Genomic DNA, 20,989 nt, shown 5'->3' with positions numbered 1-20,989 from the left:
AAAAATCAATTTGCACACCGTGGGTCATAGTGAGAAGGTACCTAGCTACATGGTTAATGGCCCGCAAGTATCTGCTTTTACTGGCAGGCTATTCTTTGAACTTCCTGACGTATTCACCCAAAAGGAAATGCCTGTGTCTACTGACAACCTGATCAGTGAAGAGGAGCTGGATAAGTGGCCTTACCTCCAAGGTATCCAGATTCCTCGAATAGCAGCTAATGTGGACCTGTTAATCGGTACCAATACCTCCAAGTTAATGGAACCGAGGGAGGTGGTTAACAGCCATGGGGAGGGACCCTATGCTGTCAGAACCCTACTGGGGTGGATAATCAATGGTCCTTTACAGGGTAAGGACCTGCATAGTGGGAGTGGTTGCCCCACAGTTACTGTTAATTGCACAGTCAGTAGCCAGTACAATGAACCATCAGTAGACTCAACTATCACGAAAAAGAAGAAGAAACGGAGGACAGCGGCTGTCAGTGAGGTCAAAGATCAAGGCGATACAAATGACCCACCAGCTGGTGAAGTGCTCTCTTCCTCTGGGAAAAAAGGCCAGAAGGAAGAATCGGCTATGGGGAAGAAGCCCGAGCTGAACAGGGTGGTGCAAGAGCCACTCAACGCAGAAGAGCACAAAATAACCGACATGGCTAAAAAGCCAAAGAAGGCCAAGAAGCCTGCCGCCAAGAAGGCATCAGCTAAAAGGCAAAGAAGGAGGAACAAAGGACGATGGCAGAGCTCAAGAAAAAAGGCTCAAAACGGATAATAAAAATGGGTTGAAAAGTGACTCAAACTAAAATCTGCCGGTACAGATTTAAACCATTTTTGAGTTTGGGTTTTGCAATTGTGACTATTGCCTGTGTTTATAACCTGAAAGGTTTTTTGTGTTTTGTTTTATGGCTCTTTGTGAATTTTTGTTTTTTGATTGCTCTGTTTTCTCCACCAGTAGCAATTGGGGGCTGGTGTGTTAGAGCCATATTTACGTTTTCTGTTGTTTTACTTTTTTGATGACGTCACTGCGTCTGCGGGGCGCGGTCAAGGCCAAGGCCAAGGGTTGTCATGGTATTTAACACGTTCTGTAATCAAGCGCAGGTGTTGCTTGTGGCAGAGGCACACAGTTTTATACTGTGCTCTTGAGAGAGGACTGTTTGGCGTATATTTCCTTGCATTTAAGTTACATTTATGCATTGTATGCTGACAGTGACGGAGAATAAATTACCCCCTTTGTTAAACTCAACAGTACGGTTTGGAATTCAGTTTCTTACAGAGCGCACGTCTGAACTTAATACCTGACCACAGGCATCCATGTAGTGGCTAAAAAGTATAGGACTTTCTGACACTACATCCATAATATTGTTATTGTAATTCTAATGGTTTCCAATTCCTTCCACTGGTCATTACTATAGTGTCTTGTAGTAACTGGACAAAGTGGATTTGTTGGACTTTTAGAAATGTTAAAGCAGCACTATGTAACTTTCCTCTTCTACCCCGGATTTGAACCCAGTTTCCTGTGCAAGTGCTGACATTTGTACCACTGAGGTAATAGAGCCTGCCTGCTTGCTTTGGGGATACATTGACTCTTGACCATTGGGTCAAAATTCATGTCAGATCCTGTGTCTAGGTGAGACATGACCTTTGACACCATCTAAATGTCTCAATAGAAGAGCAGGGACACAAAATACAACCACCCCAATTGTATAAGTTATATTATATTAACATACTCTACCATACAGATTGTATAAGTTATATTGTATTAACATACTCTACCATACAGATTGTATAAGTTATATTGTATTAACATACTCTACCATACAGATTGTATAAGTTATATTGTATTAACATACTCTACCATACAGATTGTATAAGTTATATTGTATTAACATACTCTACCATACAGATTGTATAAGTTATATTATATTAACATACTCTACCATACAGATTGTATAAGTTATGCAAGGGATAATGCATGGGGAGGTAGTCATTATTGAAATTTAAAGCCCGACAGGGCGATTAAGGCAACCGTACACAGGCAACCGAAACACAGGCCGTTTTCTCTTAAAAAGTCCACCTTTTCCTGATGGGCCTTCTTCCCCAGTTGTGGGCATTGGTCCAATATATGCCCACCTGTGCAATACAGACAGTTGCTAGGAAACTTACTACCTCCCCATGCATTATCCCGCTTATTACACGGCTACTTTTTTTTTTTATGATTTGTATTTTATTTTCTTTTGTGGACAAACAAACAGATACATTTCTTTTAACAGATGATGCAAACATTTTTTTTTGACAAGACATACAATAGACATTACAAGGACATTCTTAAATCAATAGCTTAGCTACATTACTTACGATTATAACAAGACAAGACATACCATACACAACATATGAATGGACAGGACAGACAAAATACAAGACAAAAAAAATAAATAAATTACTAAGACAACAACAAAGGAAACAACAACAATAAAAATAAAAATACAGTGCACAGAGGCCTACTGCCAACAGTCAACCCCAGTCCTACCCCAGACAAAACTAACCCAAGTCCCTAAAAAGTAGTTGAAGCTCACATAACGAGCCGGAAACGTCACCCAAGACCTGAAGCGTGTAAATGATAATATCCCCATTTTAAATCATATTTATCCATCCTGTTGAGCAATCTATAAGACAATCTTTCATATGCGGCCAGTTGACCCAAGGAAGTAGACCACAGAGAAGGAGCCGGTGCCGAAGGGTCCTTCCATGCCCTGACTACCAATCTCCTGCCTAACATAAGGGCAGTTTGAACCCACTCAGCTAAGAACTGTATAACTAAGATACAGTTCGTAAAATAGAGGGGTCACCCAGAACAAAAAGCCTGGGAGAGAAGGGGATCATCAGCCCTGTCATCTTCTCTAGCTTCACATGTATAGCAGCCCAATAGTCCTGTATTTTTGGACAGCTCCATAGTATATGCATTAAGGTTCCATCTCTATCCTGACATCTCCAACATTCTGGGCTCTCGGTCAGGCCCACCCTAAATAGTCTTGACGGGGTCCAGTATATTCTATTTATAATTTTAAATTGAATCAGTCTCGTACGCAGTTCTCTAGACATTGTCTTGCCATTCCTGAGAATTTTAGCCCATTCCTCGTCCGAAATTAAAACTCCAAGGTCCCTTTCCCAAGTGTCTTAGACACCATCGTATTAGAGTCGGAGGCCTCCAGGAGCATGGCATAGTATATGGAAGCCTCATGTCCCTGTCCGAATATTTTAAGGATCATCTCCACCTGTTCAATTTTGGGGGGGCCTACAGTGAGGGATCCAAAGGTCTTGACCAGTAGATGCCGTAGTTGCAGATATTGCCAAAAGTGGCCATTGGGCAGGTCAAACTCTGTCTTAAGGACTTCAAAGGATTTTAAAGTGTTTTCCTGGTATAAGTCTCCTAATATTGTAATTCCCCGTTGAGACCATGCTTCCCAATGAAAAGGGTCTTTTCCTATACAGAGTTTAGGATTGTGCCATATTCCAGCCGCCGAGTGGAGAAACGGATCGAATTTAAACATGCGGGCTATTGTCTTTCAGACCCAGTGAATATGAGATACAATTGGATGTGATCTGCTAATTGAGTCTAATTTGGTTGAAAGACAATCGATAGGTCTGACAGGCGAGCAGAGTGCGTTCTCAAGACTAAACCATGGGGGGGCCCTTTCCGGCGGGAGGGACCACTGTACCATGTGTCTCATGGTAAATGCGTAGTGATAGAGTAGGAGATTAGGAACCCCCAAACCACCTTTATCCACTGGTCTCTGTAGTTTTTTCAGTTTCATTCTGGGACGTTTGTTGTTCCACAGGAATTTATTACAAATTTGATCAAATTGTTTGAAATATTGTAGTGGAATTTTAACCGTAAGGGCCTGTAGCAAATAATTGAGTCTAGGAACGCAGTTCATTTTAATGATGTTCGCCTTTCCCCACATTGATAGAAACAAAGGAGACCATCTCTCAACATCGGTACGTATTTTATCCAGAAGTGGGTCAAAGTTCGTCTTTACTAGATCGGCCAATTTAGGAGGGAAGGTTATGCCCAAATACTTTATGCCTTTTTTGGGCCATTCAAAGGAGCCGGTCTGAAATAGTGTTTTAGGACAGTACGACGTGAGTGGTAGGGCCTCTGACTTTGACCAGTTCACCTTGTACCCTGATATGGACGAGAAAGTGTCTATGATATTAAACAAAGCGGGGAGGGAGCGTTCCGGGTCAGAGACAAACAAAAGTATATCGTCGGCATACAACATTAATTTATGACACTTATCGCCAAGTGTGATGCCTGGGAAAGCCCGGTCTTTGCGAATCGCAGCTGCCAGGGGCTCTAGGGCGACGGCGAAGAGCAATGGCGATGCCGGGTCTCCCTGCCTTGTCCCCCTTCCCAACCGAAACGGTGCGGATATGAGACCATTGGTCATTACTGATGCAGTGGGATGAGCATAAATAAGTCCGATCCACTTAATAAAGTTCTCACTGAAACCAAAACTTTCCATGGTAGAGAGCAGGTACTGCCACTCCACCCTGTCGAATGCTTTTTCTGCGTCTAAAGAAATGGCCGCCAAAGGGGCGGAGTCATCCTGAGTGGCCCACATAATATCAACCAACCGTCTGACATTATCTGACGAGGAGCGAGATCGTATAAAGCCCACCTGATCTGGATGAATCAATGATGTAATGACCTTATCCAACCGGTTAGCTAGTATCTTTGATTTTTTTTTACTGTCACATGAGGTTAAGCTAATTGGCCTATAGTTCTTACATTCTAAGGGATCCCGCCCTGCCTTTGGGATGAGTGTGATAACCGCTTCAGTTAAGGAGGGAGGGAGATGGCCTTTTTCCAAAGCCTCGTTATAAGTTCTTAATAATAGCGGTGCTAGTTCCTCTGCGTATGCCTTATAAAATTCTGATGTAAAACCATCCAAGCCTGGGGCCTTACTCGTGGGTAGCAGTCTAATAACTTCCATTATCTCTCCTTCAGAAATGGGTAGATCAAGACCCTCGGCCTGATCCTCAGACAGCCTCGGCAGGTCAAGGGTGGACAGAAAGGCGGTAATCTCCTCCCTCGGACTCGGACGTATATAGATGGTTATAAAACTCCCGAAACTCTGAGTTAATCTCCCTCGGATCAGCTACAAGACGACCATCACCTCCCCTAATGACGGGGATTGCACTCATTGCTTCCCTTTGTTTTATGTATCTAGCGAGTAATCTCCCGGCCTTGTCCCCCTCTTCAAAATATTTCTGTCTCGCCCGGAATAGGGAGAATTCTGCCCTCTGGGTCATAATTAAATTATAGTCGTATTTTAGCTTGGTTAGGATTGTTAAGTTTTCTGAGGACATGCTACTTTTGAGTTTCTCCTCCGCAATGCCAATTTTCTTTTCTAAGTCCTGTAGTTTAGCTACATTTTGTTTTTTCTTAAACGAAGCATGTTGGATTATATGGCCTCTCAAAAAACATTTCAAAGCTTCCCATGCTATTCCTGCCGACGGGGCTGTAGGCACATTGGTGTCAATATACAAATTGATTTGAGTTCTCAGTGACTCCTTAAAGGTCTCTTCCAGAAGTAGGCTAGAGTTGAGTCTCCACCTAGATGTTCTCTCTGGCTTACGAAATGCAGTAACACTCAAATAAATTGGACTATGGTCCGAGATGATTCTATTGCCGATTTCAGCTGACAGGACAGAGGACACCAATGACTGTGAGACCAGAAAGTAGTCGATTCTACTAAAGGAGCCATGGGGAGAGCTAAAGAAGGTGTAGTCTCTAGTTGTAGGGTTCTGTATGCGCCAAATATCTACCAGGCCCAAGTCCTTTGTCATGTCTACCAATGCGCCCTGAGCCCTGGATGAACGGACCAGTGTAGAGCTACGATCCGTGGCCTTGTCCATAACCTCGTTTAAATCAGAACCCAAGAGAATCGGATGATCCCCCATCGAACTCAGCAACCCTTCAAGGACGCCAAAAAATGAGGTGCTTTCTTTAAGACACTTAAATTGCAGATGCTTACTAATCAAAGTCACCACTCCTCTGCTCTTACTATTACCACAGGCGGCTCCCACAAACCCCACCCAGTCTTTACAAAGCTTCTTAGTTTCCTGTACAACCAAGTGGGTCTCCTGCATAAACACTATGTCACATTTTTTAGCTTTAATGAAGGCCAAAACCTTCTTCCTCTTGACTACATCATTAAGACCTCTGACGTTCCAGCTCATAAGCTTCAACCCTGCGTTAGTACCTGACATGATGTCTGTTGGATAACACCCAGGTCGAACTGCAGCTTTCCTACTCTGTGCACACAAAACAAAAACATAAAAGCATCACTGTGAAACATATATTCCCCACAACGAAAAACATAAAAGACACGAAGAACAAAAAAACGCCTGAAAAAACAGGCGCTTACCCAACCCTTAGCTTGGTCCGTGATCCTCTAACTAACGGCTGCAGAAACCCGAGCTCGCCCACACCCACCCCCCCATCCACTACCCCAATCCAGTATGCCGGAGTGGGGACAAAATATCCCCAACTCCGTTATATAAGTATACAATATAGCAAGGAACTTCTAGTAAACAGTGCAGTAAGCACAGCAGCCGTGGTATTGACAGGGACCAAGTGGTATTAACAGTACCAATAAAAACATCAAAAACCTAGTTCTAAGTTATTCAAGTCTGTCCTTCGAGCAAAACCAAAAAATGGAAAAAGTGCAATGACATGGGATCATATATGAAGATAAAATAAAAATAAAACAGTTGAAATGCCCTCAAGCCCCCTCAGTCACCCCATTGCCCCCCCCCTCCTCTGACTACACAACCTGATGATAAGATATACACATCCATCCATAACGAAAATAAATTGAATAAACAGTATTGAAATAATTAAATACAGAAATGTATAAAAACATTCGTTAGAAACAAAAAACGTTTTATCATTTAACATTAAGCTCTCCATTCATTCACACAACACACAAAATACAAAGAGGAATTTTAAGACTATAAGGAAAAGGAAAACAAAAACAAAAGCATCCACAGTAAAATAAAAACTTTCTAAAATGAAAACATCAGGTATCTAACAGTTTTTAATTACCCTGTGCCTACATGTCCATTCACACACAGACCCTGAGACTATAGTATTCATCCATCTTCTATCCAATCATACTAACAAAACCGCACTCACACATCCACACATTTATCACACACAAGGCCCCCCCCGCCCCCCCCCCCCCCCCCACTCGCATTCACAGTTTAAGCAGACATGTCAGAACAGCGCATGTCGTCACAGCTTACTCCCGTCAGAGCAGCACGGGAGAGGAAAGAGAGAGAGAAAAAGAAAAGCAAAAAAAGAAAAAGAAAAGGGAGAGGCGTTTTTTAATTACCCTGTGCAAACATACCCATTCACACACATACCCAGAAACTCTAGTATGCATTTATCTCCCTTTCATACAATCACACTAACAAACTCCACTAACACATCCACACTTTTTCACCCATAACGCCCCCCCCCCCCCCCCCCGCCCCCCCCCCCCCATTCGCATTCACAGTTTAAGCAGACCTGTCCGACAGTATCCCCCCCCCCCCCCCCCCCCCCCCACCACACACACACACACACACACACACACACACACACACACACACAAAACAGCGCATGACGTCACAGCTTACTCCGGTCAGAGCAGCACGTCAGAGGAAAGAGAGAGGAAAAAGAGAGGAGGAAAAAAGAAAAAAGAAGAGGCGACGGTTGATTCTTATGAGTCTCACTCCACAGCGAGGGTTAAAAAAAGAATAATCCTACGTCCTAGACATCGATAAAGTAAACTGCCCAATGAGCAGAGCTCCTCCATACTGATTGACCCTCTTACTTCTTATACATCGGTACATAAAACAAATCACTCGCCTTACCACAAGCTTTTTCTTAAAAAACAAAAACTGGCTTCGTTACGGCAACTTTCTGGTTTCGCCATGAAATAAGTACAAATGACTACCTTATAAATAAAAAACTCAATTATTTAAATAAACCGTAACCTAGTTATTTTGGCCACAGTGAAGTAAGCTTAAAACAGAACAGACTCAGTCCAGGTTTAGGAGCAAAAAACATAAAGTAAAATACAAACACCCCAAGTACTACATAACCTAGTTACTTTGAGTACCATGAAGCATAAACTGAAACAAAACTAACAAACTCAGTCCAGGTTTTAAGAATAATACACTTACATAGATACAAAAATAGTAATTTAAAATAAAACGTAACCTAGTTACTTTGGGTACTACGGAGCAAAATTAAATCAGAACCGATTCAGTCCAGGCTTAAGAGCGTGACAACAAATTAAACTAGAAAAAGTGCTCCTCGGAGCACAACTCTCCGCCAGAAGACTTGTGTTGGTTCGAAGGTCGCGAAGGTCGCTATCCCTCTTGTATATGTAAGTGTCCTATCCATCCTGTCTGGGTAAGTGTCCTCTTCCGTCCTGTCTGTGTAAGTGTCCTATCCCTCCTGTCCTATCCGTCCTGTCTATGTAAGTGTCATATCCCTCCTGTCTATATAAGTGTCCTATCTGTCCAATAAGACAGATAGGAACAATTGGACCGCGACTACCTGACTACTTCCGGTTCGAAGGTCTGGGAGTGAGCTAGTGGCCGGATTTTCGGTATTGGAATCTGGCTTATCACAGTGACACATGTATTTATAGGTCGCTATCCCTCTTGTATATGTAAGTGTCCTATCCAACCTGTCTGGGTAAGTGTCCTCTTCCGTTCTGTCTGTGTGAGTGTCCTATCCCTCCTGTCTGTATAAGTGTCCTATGTCATATCCCTCCTGTCTATATAAATGTCCTATCTGTCCTATCTGCCAATTATGTATCAGCCATGCAGCAGCCATGCAGCCATTTCATGGTTCCCGTCTTACCTCACTCTGACAGTGGCGGAGACACTGTCAGAGTGATGCCATGTATATATAGGCCCGGTGGCGTCACTAGCCAATCAGATCACAGTATTTCACGTGTCACGTGAGGCTTGACCAATCGGTGTGTCATGTTTAGAAAGTGAAAACGCAGTGATAACAATACTCTCCTGGCGGAGAGTAATAAAATACAAGCTCTTCAAATAACCCCTAACCTAGTTGCTTGAGTACAAATGAGGCAAAAACTGAAACAAAGCAGACTCAGTCCAGGTTTTAAGAGTAACAAAAAATGAAAGTAGAATACACACGGCTAACCTTAATCAAGTGAAGTGAAGGTACAACATTACCCGAGAGATTGTACGTAGGCCAAGGCGGCTGTGGCGTCTTCGAACCGGCGTTCGCCCTCCGTCGAGCGAACGACCAGAACCGCGGGGTAATTCAGGGAAAAGCGAATGTTTTTCTCGTGCAGAACCCGCTTGCATTCTTTAAACTGCCCACGCCGTTCGTTGACCATCTTCGAGTAGTCGGCAAAGACCATTATGCGGTGGCCCTCCCAAGTGACGTTCCCCATCTTGCGCGCTGCTTCGGCGACCCGGTTCCGGTCCTGGAACCTCAGGAATCTGGCGATGATGGTTCTCGACGACGTGGCCTGTTCGGAACCAGCCCCTCCACGCAGTTTTCCAAGTCGATGGGCCCTCTGGAACTCCAAGCCGGACGGGAAGTCTATCTTCAGAACCCTCGGTAGAATGTCGCACAGGAACGCAATGGTGTCATCTCCCTCACATTGTTCTGGAAAGCCCACGAACCTTAAATTCTCTCTCCTTCCGTAATTGTCAAGTTCGTCAATTCTTAGCCTCAAAGCTTCAACCTCCGCAACAGCAGCGATGGGAACCGCACGCATCTCACCAATCGCCTCGTCCAAAAAGTCCACTCGGTTCTCAACCTGTGATATGCGATTAGCCATGTCCGCCATCTTGCTGTCTGTGGCCCGTGTTGTTACTCCTATCTCCTCCAGTTTCTTATCATGAGCCTCGGATTTGGCCAGAATTAAAGCAGTGAGTTTGGCGAATTCCCTAGCCACCTCACCAAAGAGAGAGCCAGAGCCGGGTTCCCCGTGGTCGCGAGACGCCGGATTACTCTGAGCGTGGCCGGCGTTAGCATTAGCATCGTCGCTAGCCGGCGCTCCGCCACCACGTGTGCTGGTTGAGCCTGGTTTCGGCGTATAAGTAGTATTTCTGGTATTTTTTGACATTGCTGTGCCCCACTGCACCTTTTTTTTCAAGAAAGTTTAGTCGAATTCGAGTTCCCTACTATGAAATATAGCGGATAGTGACTAGATGCGAGAGCCGGTCCTCTTTACGCAGCCATCTTGTTTGAACAAAACGAAGTATTTCCTTGCTTACGGCAATGAAAGTATTCCATAAGTATTGGGCTGGGCGGACAAGTTCGCCTCGCAAAAACAAATGATGAAATGGAAAAAAACTCGCCCCAAAACACACTCGCCCCCCATTCTATTTACTGCCGATTTGCCTGTAATACCGCCGGATTTGCCCCGGGGCGACTATGTTTTTGGGCGAGCGTTTTGGTATTCCCCCGTTGTTGTGCCACGATAAACAAGGAAATGCAGTGGATCAAATAGAATGACTTTTCGGTTATTGCATCGTCTATTTCTCACTTCAAATGTTTTCAAAAACATTCTTGAGAGCAACGTTTAGTTGTAAATGACATTGGTTGTTTGTTTACATGGCTGTCATGTTGGATAAAGCATAAAATCAAGCAGCGCAGGTTGATATGAGCAGGTGTTCTGAGTCTCTGATTACACAGTTTCCTCGTCAGTCTCACCGGTCATTATCATCGGTCATTATCCAGAAATATTGACTGATGACTGACCAATCAGAATCGAGCATTCAACCAAGCCGTGTAATAAATTGTATTAACATACTCTACCATACAGATTGAACACAATCATCAATCAAATTGTTCAGTGCCTTATAGCACTGTTTCCCAAACAGTGGGTTGGGGCCTATGTTCGGGTCGTGTACCAATTTGTATGGGTCACACAAGTAAATATTCCCCTTTTTTTTGTTTTCTACATAAAAAAGGAACAATTCTAAAGATTTAAAACAAGTTTAAACAAGTTTTTATCAATAAAAAAAAAACCCGACATTTTTCAAAAGTATGGAATGATGAAAATGTAAAAATTGAATAATTTCGAAGCGACGCAACGTGAACTTGTCTGTCTATCTGCTATTTCACTAGTTTGGGTCCCGAGTAAAATGTCTTCTCGTTCGGATCTTGAGCTAAACAGTTTGGGAAGCATTGCCTTATAGGTTGTGAGAAGTGGATTTTGAAGTGGATTCTTTGTTTGACAGCTAGGACTGGTGTAATAATATGGTCTCTGGAACGGGTACTGGTGAGCAGGCGGGCAGCTGAGTTCTGGACATATATTAGACTTTATTGAGGATCAGGACAATGCTTAGCAGAACACCTTTCACACTTGTAAAGTAGGCCATACTGTAATGATAATAAGCTAGGCTATTTATGGAATGATTTGTGTGGCCCACCCATTTATATTCAGGCCCACCCAGAATTGTGTCTCTGTCTAGGCCACTGCTGTAGAGCTCCAGACCCAGATGCTGGACAGCAGGGTGTGGAGGGCAGCTATTGAGGAGTCCTGAGTTGGTGTTGGCTAGACCACACTCTGGCATCACATCACAATCTAAAGTACATGAGTTTGAAGTATCCAGCAATACACAAATACTCAAGTAAAGTACAGTACTTGAGTAAATGTATTTCATTACTGTCTATCACTGCCAGGCAGTATCACATGACATCACATGTTGTGAAGTGTATTAAACACATACAGATGATGTGTATGTTTATACAGATGAGAGTGAATCACCAACAAACACATACAGGTCACATGTTACATATCGTTGTTGTCGGGCAGAAACCTCATATCTCCATATTTACACTTTTTAGTTATTTTTCTTAAATGAATGCCCTACTTAGTCATACTACAGTGTGAAACAGAAATAGCAAAAATAACAGATCTACAAGCTCACAACACATTGCAATGTGACAAGTTTTGAGCTTGTAGATCTGCTATTCTTGCTATTTCAATTTTAAAGTGAAATCAAAGTGTTTAAGTGTGTCTGTGGGTTTTATAAATATTGAACCAATGAAAAGTATAACAAGAGCTTGTGACTAAATAATAACTACATGGATCCATTAGAACATATGCTCTTTCTTTTTTTTAAAAAACATTTTCTGAAAAGTAATAGTTTTGGACATAAGAGGTTTCTACCCGACAGCTACATATTGTTGCTGTCAGTGGAAATCTTGTATGTCCAAAACCGTTCCATTTTATTATTATTTTAAAAACATATTAAAACAGGAGATACACTCTGCCCGACAGCAGTTCACCAGTCCATTGAAACAATGACAACAATAAAGAATGTAAGACAGCAGGTTAAAGTACCGTCATAAAATAATGAAACACTATACACATACATTTATTATCATGTTGGTTAAAATTTATTACATTCAATTGAATAGAATTATTTAATTTCAAAAGGTCTGTATGAAGGACTTCATATCAACGACTCAAAATGGAAACAAAATTACGCAGACATAAATTGTATAATATGAGAGATGATTAACACATTATACATGATAGTCCAGTTCTATATGTGATTTCGTTCAAATTTCAGGGGGATTAGGAAAACTATACATTTTTGGAAACTTCAGAGTATAACAAATCAGAAAATCCATGATTCCATTTGCGCAGAAGCCAATATGGTGGCCATCTTGGATTTTGCAAAATGGCGACCTTTGAATATTCGTTTTTCAATATCTCGACTTCTAGATTACGTAGGATCTGGATTCTAGTGGCTACATCTACATTTTTAGGGTCAGGAAATCCAATGGTGCTAATTAAAATATGTACAAATGATCAATGGCACAGATTTGGTCATAATTCTTGATTTTGGGGGGAAAAATGTAATATTCGTTTTTCCACTATTTTGACTTCTAGGATTCAAGTGGTTAAATCTACATTTTTCAGGAAATCCAATGGTGCTAATTAAAATCCGTGATCAATAGCACATATTTACATAACAATCTAGAATTGTAATATATGATTATCTGAAGAGACAGAGACAGATGATTTCTCTCATTGACACAAGGTTGCGTCATTTATTTACACAAAAACAAACTAGACCAGTCTATACATCATCCTCACTATCATCATTGCTGTCACTAGCCAATGTATCTTGACAGTCTTCACCATTTTGGCAGTCAGCAGTACACTGACATAGCTCCGTACAGGGGAGCTCTGCACGAACATCTAAGTGAAGAACAGTCTGCTTAGTGACATCTGACCATCTCAATGATTGCCTCTGGTGCTGGGAGGGACTCAGTTGTAACTGGTTTCAGCTGGCCGTCCTTGTCCTTGTAGTAGCCATTGTTGAGTGGGTCAAGGAACTTGTCCCTTCTACCTTGTGTTTGCAGAATATCACTCACTATCATCATTGCTGTCACTATAGCCAATGTATCTTGACAGTCTTCATCATTTTGGCAGTCAGCAGTACACTGACATCTGACATCTGGGATTTTGGAAGTGGCACCAATATGGAAAATTATGGGTGCAGACCGAGCCAAAGCTTTGCCTGCATTTCATGCCTTTACAGGAGCAGACAACACTGGGAGATTTTCTAGGATAGGCAAACCTACCTGGTGGAACAGCTACAGTACCTCAAAGCTGGTGATGATGTCCTCGAGGCTCTGAAGATGCTTTCTCAAACCAGTGATGTGACAGAGGATCTACTAACTATAGTAGCTAAGTTTGTATGCACTGCATACTTACCAAAGGGGATCAAAATCGAAAACATCCCTGAGCTGAGATGGCATCTATTCTGTAAACACATGGCAGAAGGGGACAAGCTTCCACCCACCCTTGGTGCTCTCAAGCAGCATGTCCTAAGAGTCCATATCCAGGCCAGAGTGTGGAGTCAGGCACACATTGCTCAGCAGGAGTTCCTTGACCCACTCAACAATGGCTACTACAAGGACAAGGACTGCCAGCTGAAACCAGTTACAACTGAGTCCCTCCCAGCACCAGAGGCAATCATTGAGATGGTCAGATGTCACTGTAAAGCAGACTGTTCTTCACTTAGATGTTCATGCAGATCAGTGGGGCTACCCTGTACGGAGCTATGTCAGTGTACTGCTAGCCTCGGAAACCCATGCCTTTTTTTTTGTTTCAAAAGAAAAAAAGCCTGGGAGAACCTTGCAGGAACGCTGGTCTTAGGACCTTGTTATCTCCTAACCAATCAGAGTGCTCCAAACCCAGGCGCTGGAATCCAGCGCCTGGGTTTGGCTCCGCCCTTCAAGACCATCGATTGGGCTCGTTCTTTCAGTCTAGTGTACTGCTGACTGCCAAAATGATGAAGACTGTCAAGTTACATTGGCTAGTGACAGCAATGATGATAGTGACGATGATGTATAGACTGGTCTAGTTTGTGCTTGTGTAGATAAATGACGCAACCTTTTAGATTGTTATGTAAATATGTGCTATTGATCACTGAGTTTAATTAGCACCATTGGATTTCCTGAAAAATGTAGATTTAACCACTTGAATCATGATCATATGTAATCTAGAAGTCAAAATAGTGGAAAAACGAATATTACATTTTTCCCCCCCAAAATCAAGGATTATGACCAAATCTGTGCCATTGATCATTTGTACTTATTTTTAATTAGCACCATTGGATTTCCTGACCCTAAAAAAATGTAGATTTGGCCACTAGAATCCAGATCCTACGTAATCTAGAAGTCGAGATATTGAAAAACGAATATTCAAAGGTCGCCATTTTGCAAAATCCAAGATGGCCACCATATTGGCTTCTGCGCAAATGAAATCATGGATTTTCGGATTTGTTATACTCTGAAGTTTCCAAAAATGTATAGTTTTTCTAATCCCCCAAAAATTTGAACGAACCTTCTTTTTTGGACATATAGAACTGGACTATGAGATTAACTATAAACAAATGAATAACAAAATTAACAAATAAAATAAACATGATTTGAATGAATTTTTATTTTTATTTTTTTACTTTTTATTTTATTTTTTACATCTAATCTAATTATAAATTATTGTGGAGTCATGAGAGACAAACACAAAGTCTGATCTACTTGAGGTCACAGACCTCAGCAGTGGATCCATAATTCCAAACCTCAAATCCAGCATAGAGGGGTTGGGTGAATGTGGTGTGGACTCTGTGGAGGAGAGTCATGGGCTCCTATTCTGCAGCCCGCTAAACCCCTAAACGTTACCCTAAACCTGTTAAATACGGATAATGGAGCTGCGCTGCCTTCTAGCACCTGCGCTCCCCGTCCCCCATTATGCCGACGCCGTTAGTTGCGCGTGGGGGTGTGGCCGTGGGCGTGTTGTTGCTATATCCCCCACATTGCCATTCTGCAGACACACATGGGTACGGCTTTGGGGGGGGGGATAGTGCATTCTAAAAGCACCCGCCCGTTTCTGAAACCACCCGCCAAGTGCACACAGACACTGCAATGGCTTTGTGCCCGTGGACTATTAGCCGTGTTGCCATGCATGCAGCATGTGAGAAATAAGCAACCGCAGGTCTATGAAAACAAAAAGAAGCACCTATAAGGCCACATGAGCACTTCAAACTACTAACTAGAGCTTTCATATCCCCTAAATATTTTAGCCCGGCTCGACTAATAATTGACAAATTAGACCCAGCCCAGCCCGTCAGTCATTTTTCTAAAGAAGCTTAATTGCTGCATTAAATCTTGGTAATTCGTTCAGAACAGGAGTCATTCCACCCTCAACAGTCTATATTTTTTCGTTAAAAAACAGCTTGGAGCAAATAGGGCTATATATACACTGCCCCATAACCATTTTAAGAATGATATTCGGTTATTATAAGAAATATACTTTTAATTGAGATATTTTCGTTTTTTCCATATTGCTCTGTCATGTCTTAATAAAATGCTCTGTCATGTCTTAATAAAATTCTTCTTTCAGCAAGCAGTAGCCTACAAAACAGTTCGGATTGCCAGCGCAGTGACAGAAAACAGCTGGCTGATTGATTGATTTGACCTACTTTTGCGCTATGGTGATTATTAGCTGCTTAGAAGCTGTGTAAGAAGAATAGTATTTTAAGAAACGTCGACCCGGCCCAGCCGGTGCCGACGGGCCGGGTCTGGTCCCGTTGGGTTTGGGCTAAAATCTTAAGCACTTACATTTTTTATAAGATGATCGATCTGCGGATCATCTAGTGTGATTTTCATTTTGGCTGCTGTGTCGTTAAACCCATGCTGCGGGTGAATATTATATTATATATTATATTATTATTATATTCCCCACGTAAACGCTATACGTTCATGTTTACTGTTAAAGGTTCTCAATCTTTTCAGGCCATCGACCCCCCAAAATAACCATATTTGAACTGGGGACCCCCCCCCCCATTTTGTTTGACTCGGTCCCACAGATAAATATTGTGAAAATAGCAGATCTACAAGCTCACCAGGCGTTGGGTGCTCCATTGTGGTGTCGACCCACAGGTTGAGAACCACTGCATTAAAAGGTCCAAGCAAGGCTACTCCGTGGCGCGCGCGCGCCTCATTGTTATACGCTGTCCAAAATAACAGATCTGTAAGCTGTTGACACGACATGACGCAGCGTGTTGATAGCTTGTATGTCTGTTATTTTGGGTAGGTAGAAATGCGCGGATGGCCTCTCACGTCATCCGAATCCAAATGTACAAATTAATTATCCGCCCGTTATCCAACCGCAATAATTATATTATCCAATTTAAAAATCCGCATCCGCACTAACCGTTTTTCACGTATGTCAAAATATTATTATTTTCTGGTATTCCCCGTTAGTATTAGTTGTGCGATGCGAGCACAAAATGCATTGATTTCACCTATGGAAATGTCAGTGCGTCTTTTTTCTTTTTTTTTAACCGGCGCTGCGCTGAACGTTCTGTGCGGCATCGAACATACAGGCATCCAACCAGTGGTGGAAAGTAACTAAGTACATTTAATTAAGTACTGTACTTAAGTACAATTTTGAGGTATTTGTACTTTACTTGAGTATTTCCAATTTCCAATACTTTTACTTCTAGGCCTACTCCACTACATCTCAGAGGCAAATATTGTACTTTTACTTCACTACATTTATTTGAAAACTTTAGTTACTAGTTACTTTTCAAATATAAATGATTATATTATGAAACATACATTAACCACTTTAGCCCTATTTTATACATAGGCTATTTGAAAATAGCCGATCTACAAGCTCTCAACGGTGGCATCGCAACGAGTTGAGAGCTTGTAGATCTGCTATTTTCAAATATTTTAGTACTTTTACTTTTGATACTTTAAGTACATTTTGATGCCAATACTTTTGTACTTTTACTCAAGTAAATTTTGAATTCTGGACTTTTACTTGTAACAGAGTATTTCTATATTGCAGTATTGGTACTTTTACTTAAGTAAAGAATTTGAGTTTTTTTTCCACCACTGCATCCAACATACATGCGGCATCCAACCGGTTTTAAAAAAAGACGCATTTTGTCGTCGCATCGCACACTGCTCTACACACTCACACAGACACAAGCACGCAGAGATTTGGCTATTTTATGGATAGATATAGGCTATTAGATGTCATTAATTTATTTACCGCAATATTTCACCCGCGGTTTATCCGATATTAATTAATAATTATATTTGATTGACTCGAACCCACCCAAACCGCGGTTCGCAGCAATGTGTCTGGGTTTGAGAGGATATGATTGATGTAAACTTAAAGTGTAGCTCTGTTCTGGATTAATGAACAAAGGTGGATGATGAAAGATAACGGGGACAATATGGATGTATAAGTTAACTTTAACTGCGTCACTTCAGAGGAAACTATGGAGCAACTTCACACCCCTGTTTACACACCCCTGGAATCCATTAGAATGGTGGAAATAGAACAATAACAGCCAAAGTGAGTACATATAGACCTTTCCTAAAACTGTCCCATTTATTATACCCATGTGCTACTGTATGTCAGTGTACCACCGCCCAGCCCTGTGGTCGACCAGCTGGAGGTCCATGGGTGCCTGTAGGAGCGTTGTGGCAACATGATGTAATTAATTATTTGGGAGCAGCCGGTGTGTACCAATAGTATAAATATTTTAAATGGCTTTAAGTTTCATAATACTATTCCGGATCTGACTAATATGACACGCTTATTGTTAACACAATAGGCTACACATTAATATAAAAATGTATTTGGATAAATAAAATAAAAAAGAAGGAAAACAAGCCCAATGTGGCTTATAATAATCAGACCAGGCAACAGTGCAGACGGGGAGATAGGCTAGAGCATATATTGGATCGGGGATGACGGGGATGACGGCTAGCGCAGTCTTCTCTTAAAGGCAATGGCTTCTGGCACGGTGATTGGTTTTATCATTGTAACGCCCAAACCACACCTATGCATAATGTAACGGGGAGCGCAGGTGTTTTGCGGGGCGGGGGAGTACCACAGAATACCAAATTTTGCGGGGCAACGCCTCTTGCCTAGTGCGCACTCCGAAACTAGCGGTTTGCTCAAAGTGCACGCTGAATAGGAGCCATGGTGTCAGAGACTCTGTAGAAGGACAGAGTACCTGCACTGTGATCTAGATACACTCCTACTCTGGAGGACACAGGACCTGGGATTTTAGTATCAATGCCTCTGTGTCTGAAATAATAACATCCTGTCTGGCACCGTAAATACCAAGATTTATCATAGGATCCAAATCCACTTTCATTATAACTACCTGTCCTGATATCTTTATATGAGACTGCTATATTAACATAGCCTCCACTCCACTCTACCTCCCAGTAACAGTGTCCAGTCAGACCCTCTCTACTGAGAACCTGACACTCTCCTGTGAATCTCTCTGGGTGATGAGGATATGATTGTTGTTCTTTCATGCATGTTACTTTTCTGTTCCCTTTAGACAGAGAGAGGCGTTGATGTGCTGTGTTTGGATCCAGTGTGATCGGACATGAATATTGTAAGAACTCAGCTCTGGTCTTGGGTTCTGCTGGTGTTGACAGTGAAACATCCACTCTATTCACTGTCTCTGAGACGTTTGTCCCTTCCTCTTTAAGAATGTCCTCTAGTTTGTCCCTCATCTTTGACACAGCCACGGTCACATCTTCAAAGTATCTCAGAGGACGGACATTGCTGCTGACTGGGTGTGTAGATTCACTGATCCTTGAGAGGGAGGTGTAACTGTGTAGAAAATGGACGTGATCCTCTGTGTGTGAGATCTGCTCCAGCTCAGCATGTCTCCTCCTCAGGTCAGTAACCTCCTGCTCCACACGCTTCCTCAGTTCTTCAGCACGACTCACTTCACGTTTCTGCTGGTCTCTGATCAGCTTCACTGCTCTATCGGCAGAGTGATTGATGGACTTCACCTCCTGGTGAAGCACATTCACGTCTTTCTCTCTCTCCTGGATTCTCTGCTTTATGTTTTGTTGACTCGTATCAAGCTCTTTCTGTCTCTCAATCCTTTCTGCTGCAGCTGAGACCATATTGTGACCTTTGTGTTCTTCCATGGAGCACAGATAACAGATACACTGTTGATCAGTACGACAGAAAAGCTTCCTCACCTCGTCGTGACGAGAGCAGATGTTTTCCTGAAGCTTGCTGGAGGCTTTGACCAGCTTGTGTTTCTTAAAGGCAGGATATTGATAGTGAGGCTGGAGGTGAGTGTCACAGTAAGAGACCAGACACTGAAGACAAGTCTTCACAGCTTTCAGCTTCCTCCCAGAGCATAAATCACAGGCCACATCTCCAGGTCCAGCATAGCAGTGAGCAGGAGCAACATCTTGGAGTCCTGTCTTCTTCAGTATATCCATCATGTCAGCCAACATGTTGTTTTTCTTCAGAACAGGTCTTGGGATGAACGTGTGTCTGCACTGTGGACAGCTGAATGTCCCTCTTTGATCATCCTGACTCCAGTACCCCTCAATACACCTACTGCAGTAGTTGTGTCCACAGGGAACAGTCACTGGATCCTTCAGTAGCTCCAGACAGATAGAACAGCAGAACTGATCCCGATCCAGTTGAACTGCTTGGTGTGCCATTTTACAGCCGACTGATGAACACACTGAGTTTAATTGGGTTTTACCTTCCCAGAAATCACGTGACATGGGAGGTGTGTGTGTGTGTGTGTGTGTGTGTGTGTGTGTGTGTGTGTGTGTGTGTGTGTGTGTGTGTGTGTGTGTGTGTGTGTGTGTCTGTGCGCATGTATGTGCGCGCGTGTTTGTGTTTTTGTGCGTGCGTGCCTCATATAACAATAAAAACCCTGAACCTTAAACCTTGCTCCACACAGTGACGTGTACCGTAGGAGGCCATTACAACCCTGTTATCTGCTGTGTGTTGGAGACTCAGAGATGATTAACATACTTTATATGAAAGAGAAAGATGATATGTAATCCATACAATCATAAAGAATGTTTCCCAAAAGCTGTCAATGATTTCTTAAAGTCAGGCAGACACTTGATGACAATGATATTGCATTCTGATATTTAGATCCCCCACACCCCAATAGCCTATTATTTAATATTAATATAGCCTAAATAAAATACAAATAACGAGGACATTGTGTAAAATACAAAAGCCAAATTGAAAACAAAACTATTATATATGAATATGAATGAATTTTCATTGGGCGTTATCTAAGTAGATAGCATGGTGTTTTATTCTCAATCAGAGTAATCTCCTGTCATGCACGCACACAGAGAGAGAGGGGGAGAGAGAGAGAGAGAGAGAGAGAGAGAGAGAGAAAGAGAACAGGAGGCAATCAACTGGAGTTAAAAGACCTCTGAGTTAGCTTATTTCAAAGAAATGTAACTTAGGGCGGATTCAGACTGGGTCCGATTGATTTGAACCGTTTCCGAGTACGATTGGCCTCTCCTAGCTGGTCAGCATTCACATTGGCCAATATTCTTCCGTACCCGAGAACAGATCATAAACAGTAATGGTAAATATGTGCCTCA

General features: G+C 42.3%; 1 protein-coding gene across 1 annotated transcript in view; it reads right to left on the bottom strand.

The window, feature by feature from the left end:
• Nucleotides 1-20,074, bottom strand: part of LOC311046319 (E3 ubiquitin/ISG15 ligase TRIM25-like) — a gene marked incomplete at its 5' end in the record, with an annotated part of 29,306 nt that extends 9,232 nt beyond the window's left edge. Inside the window, one exon of the mRNA XM_084058551.1 lies at nt 18,604-20,074. Coding sequence (XP_083914677.1) covers nt 18,604-20,074 — 1,471 coding nt within the window. The remainder of the gene's footprint in view (nt 1-18,603) is intronic.
• Nucleotides 20,075-20,989: the final 915 nt, after the last annotated feature.

This window comes from Gymnoscopelus microlampas, assembly GCF_963454915.1.
Source record: "Gymnoscopelus microlampas genome assembly, chromosome: 5".
NCBI lineage: Eukaryota > Metazoa > Chordata > Actinopteri > Myctophiformes > Myctophidae > Gymnoscopelus > Gymnoscopelus microlampas.
The sequence above is the reverse complement of the archived record's forward strand: the minus strand, read 5'-3'. Positions and strand labels throughout refer to the sequence as shown.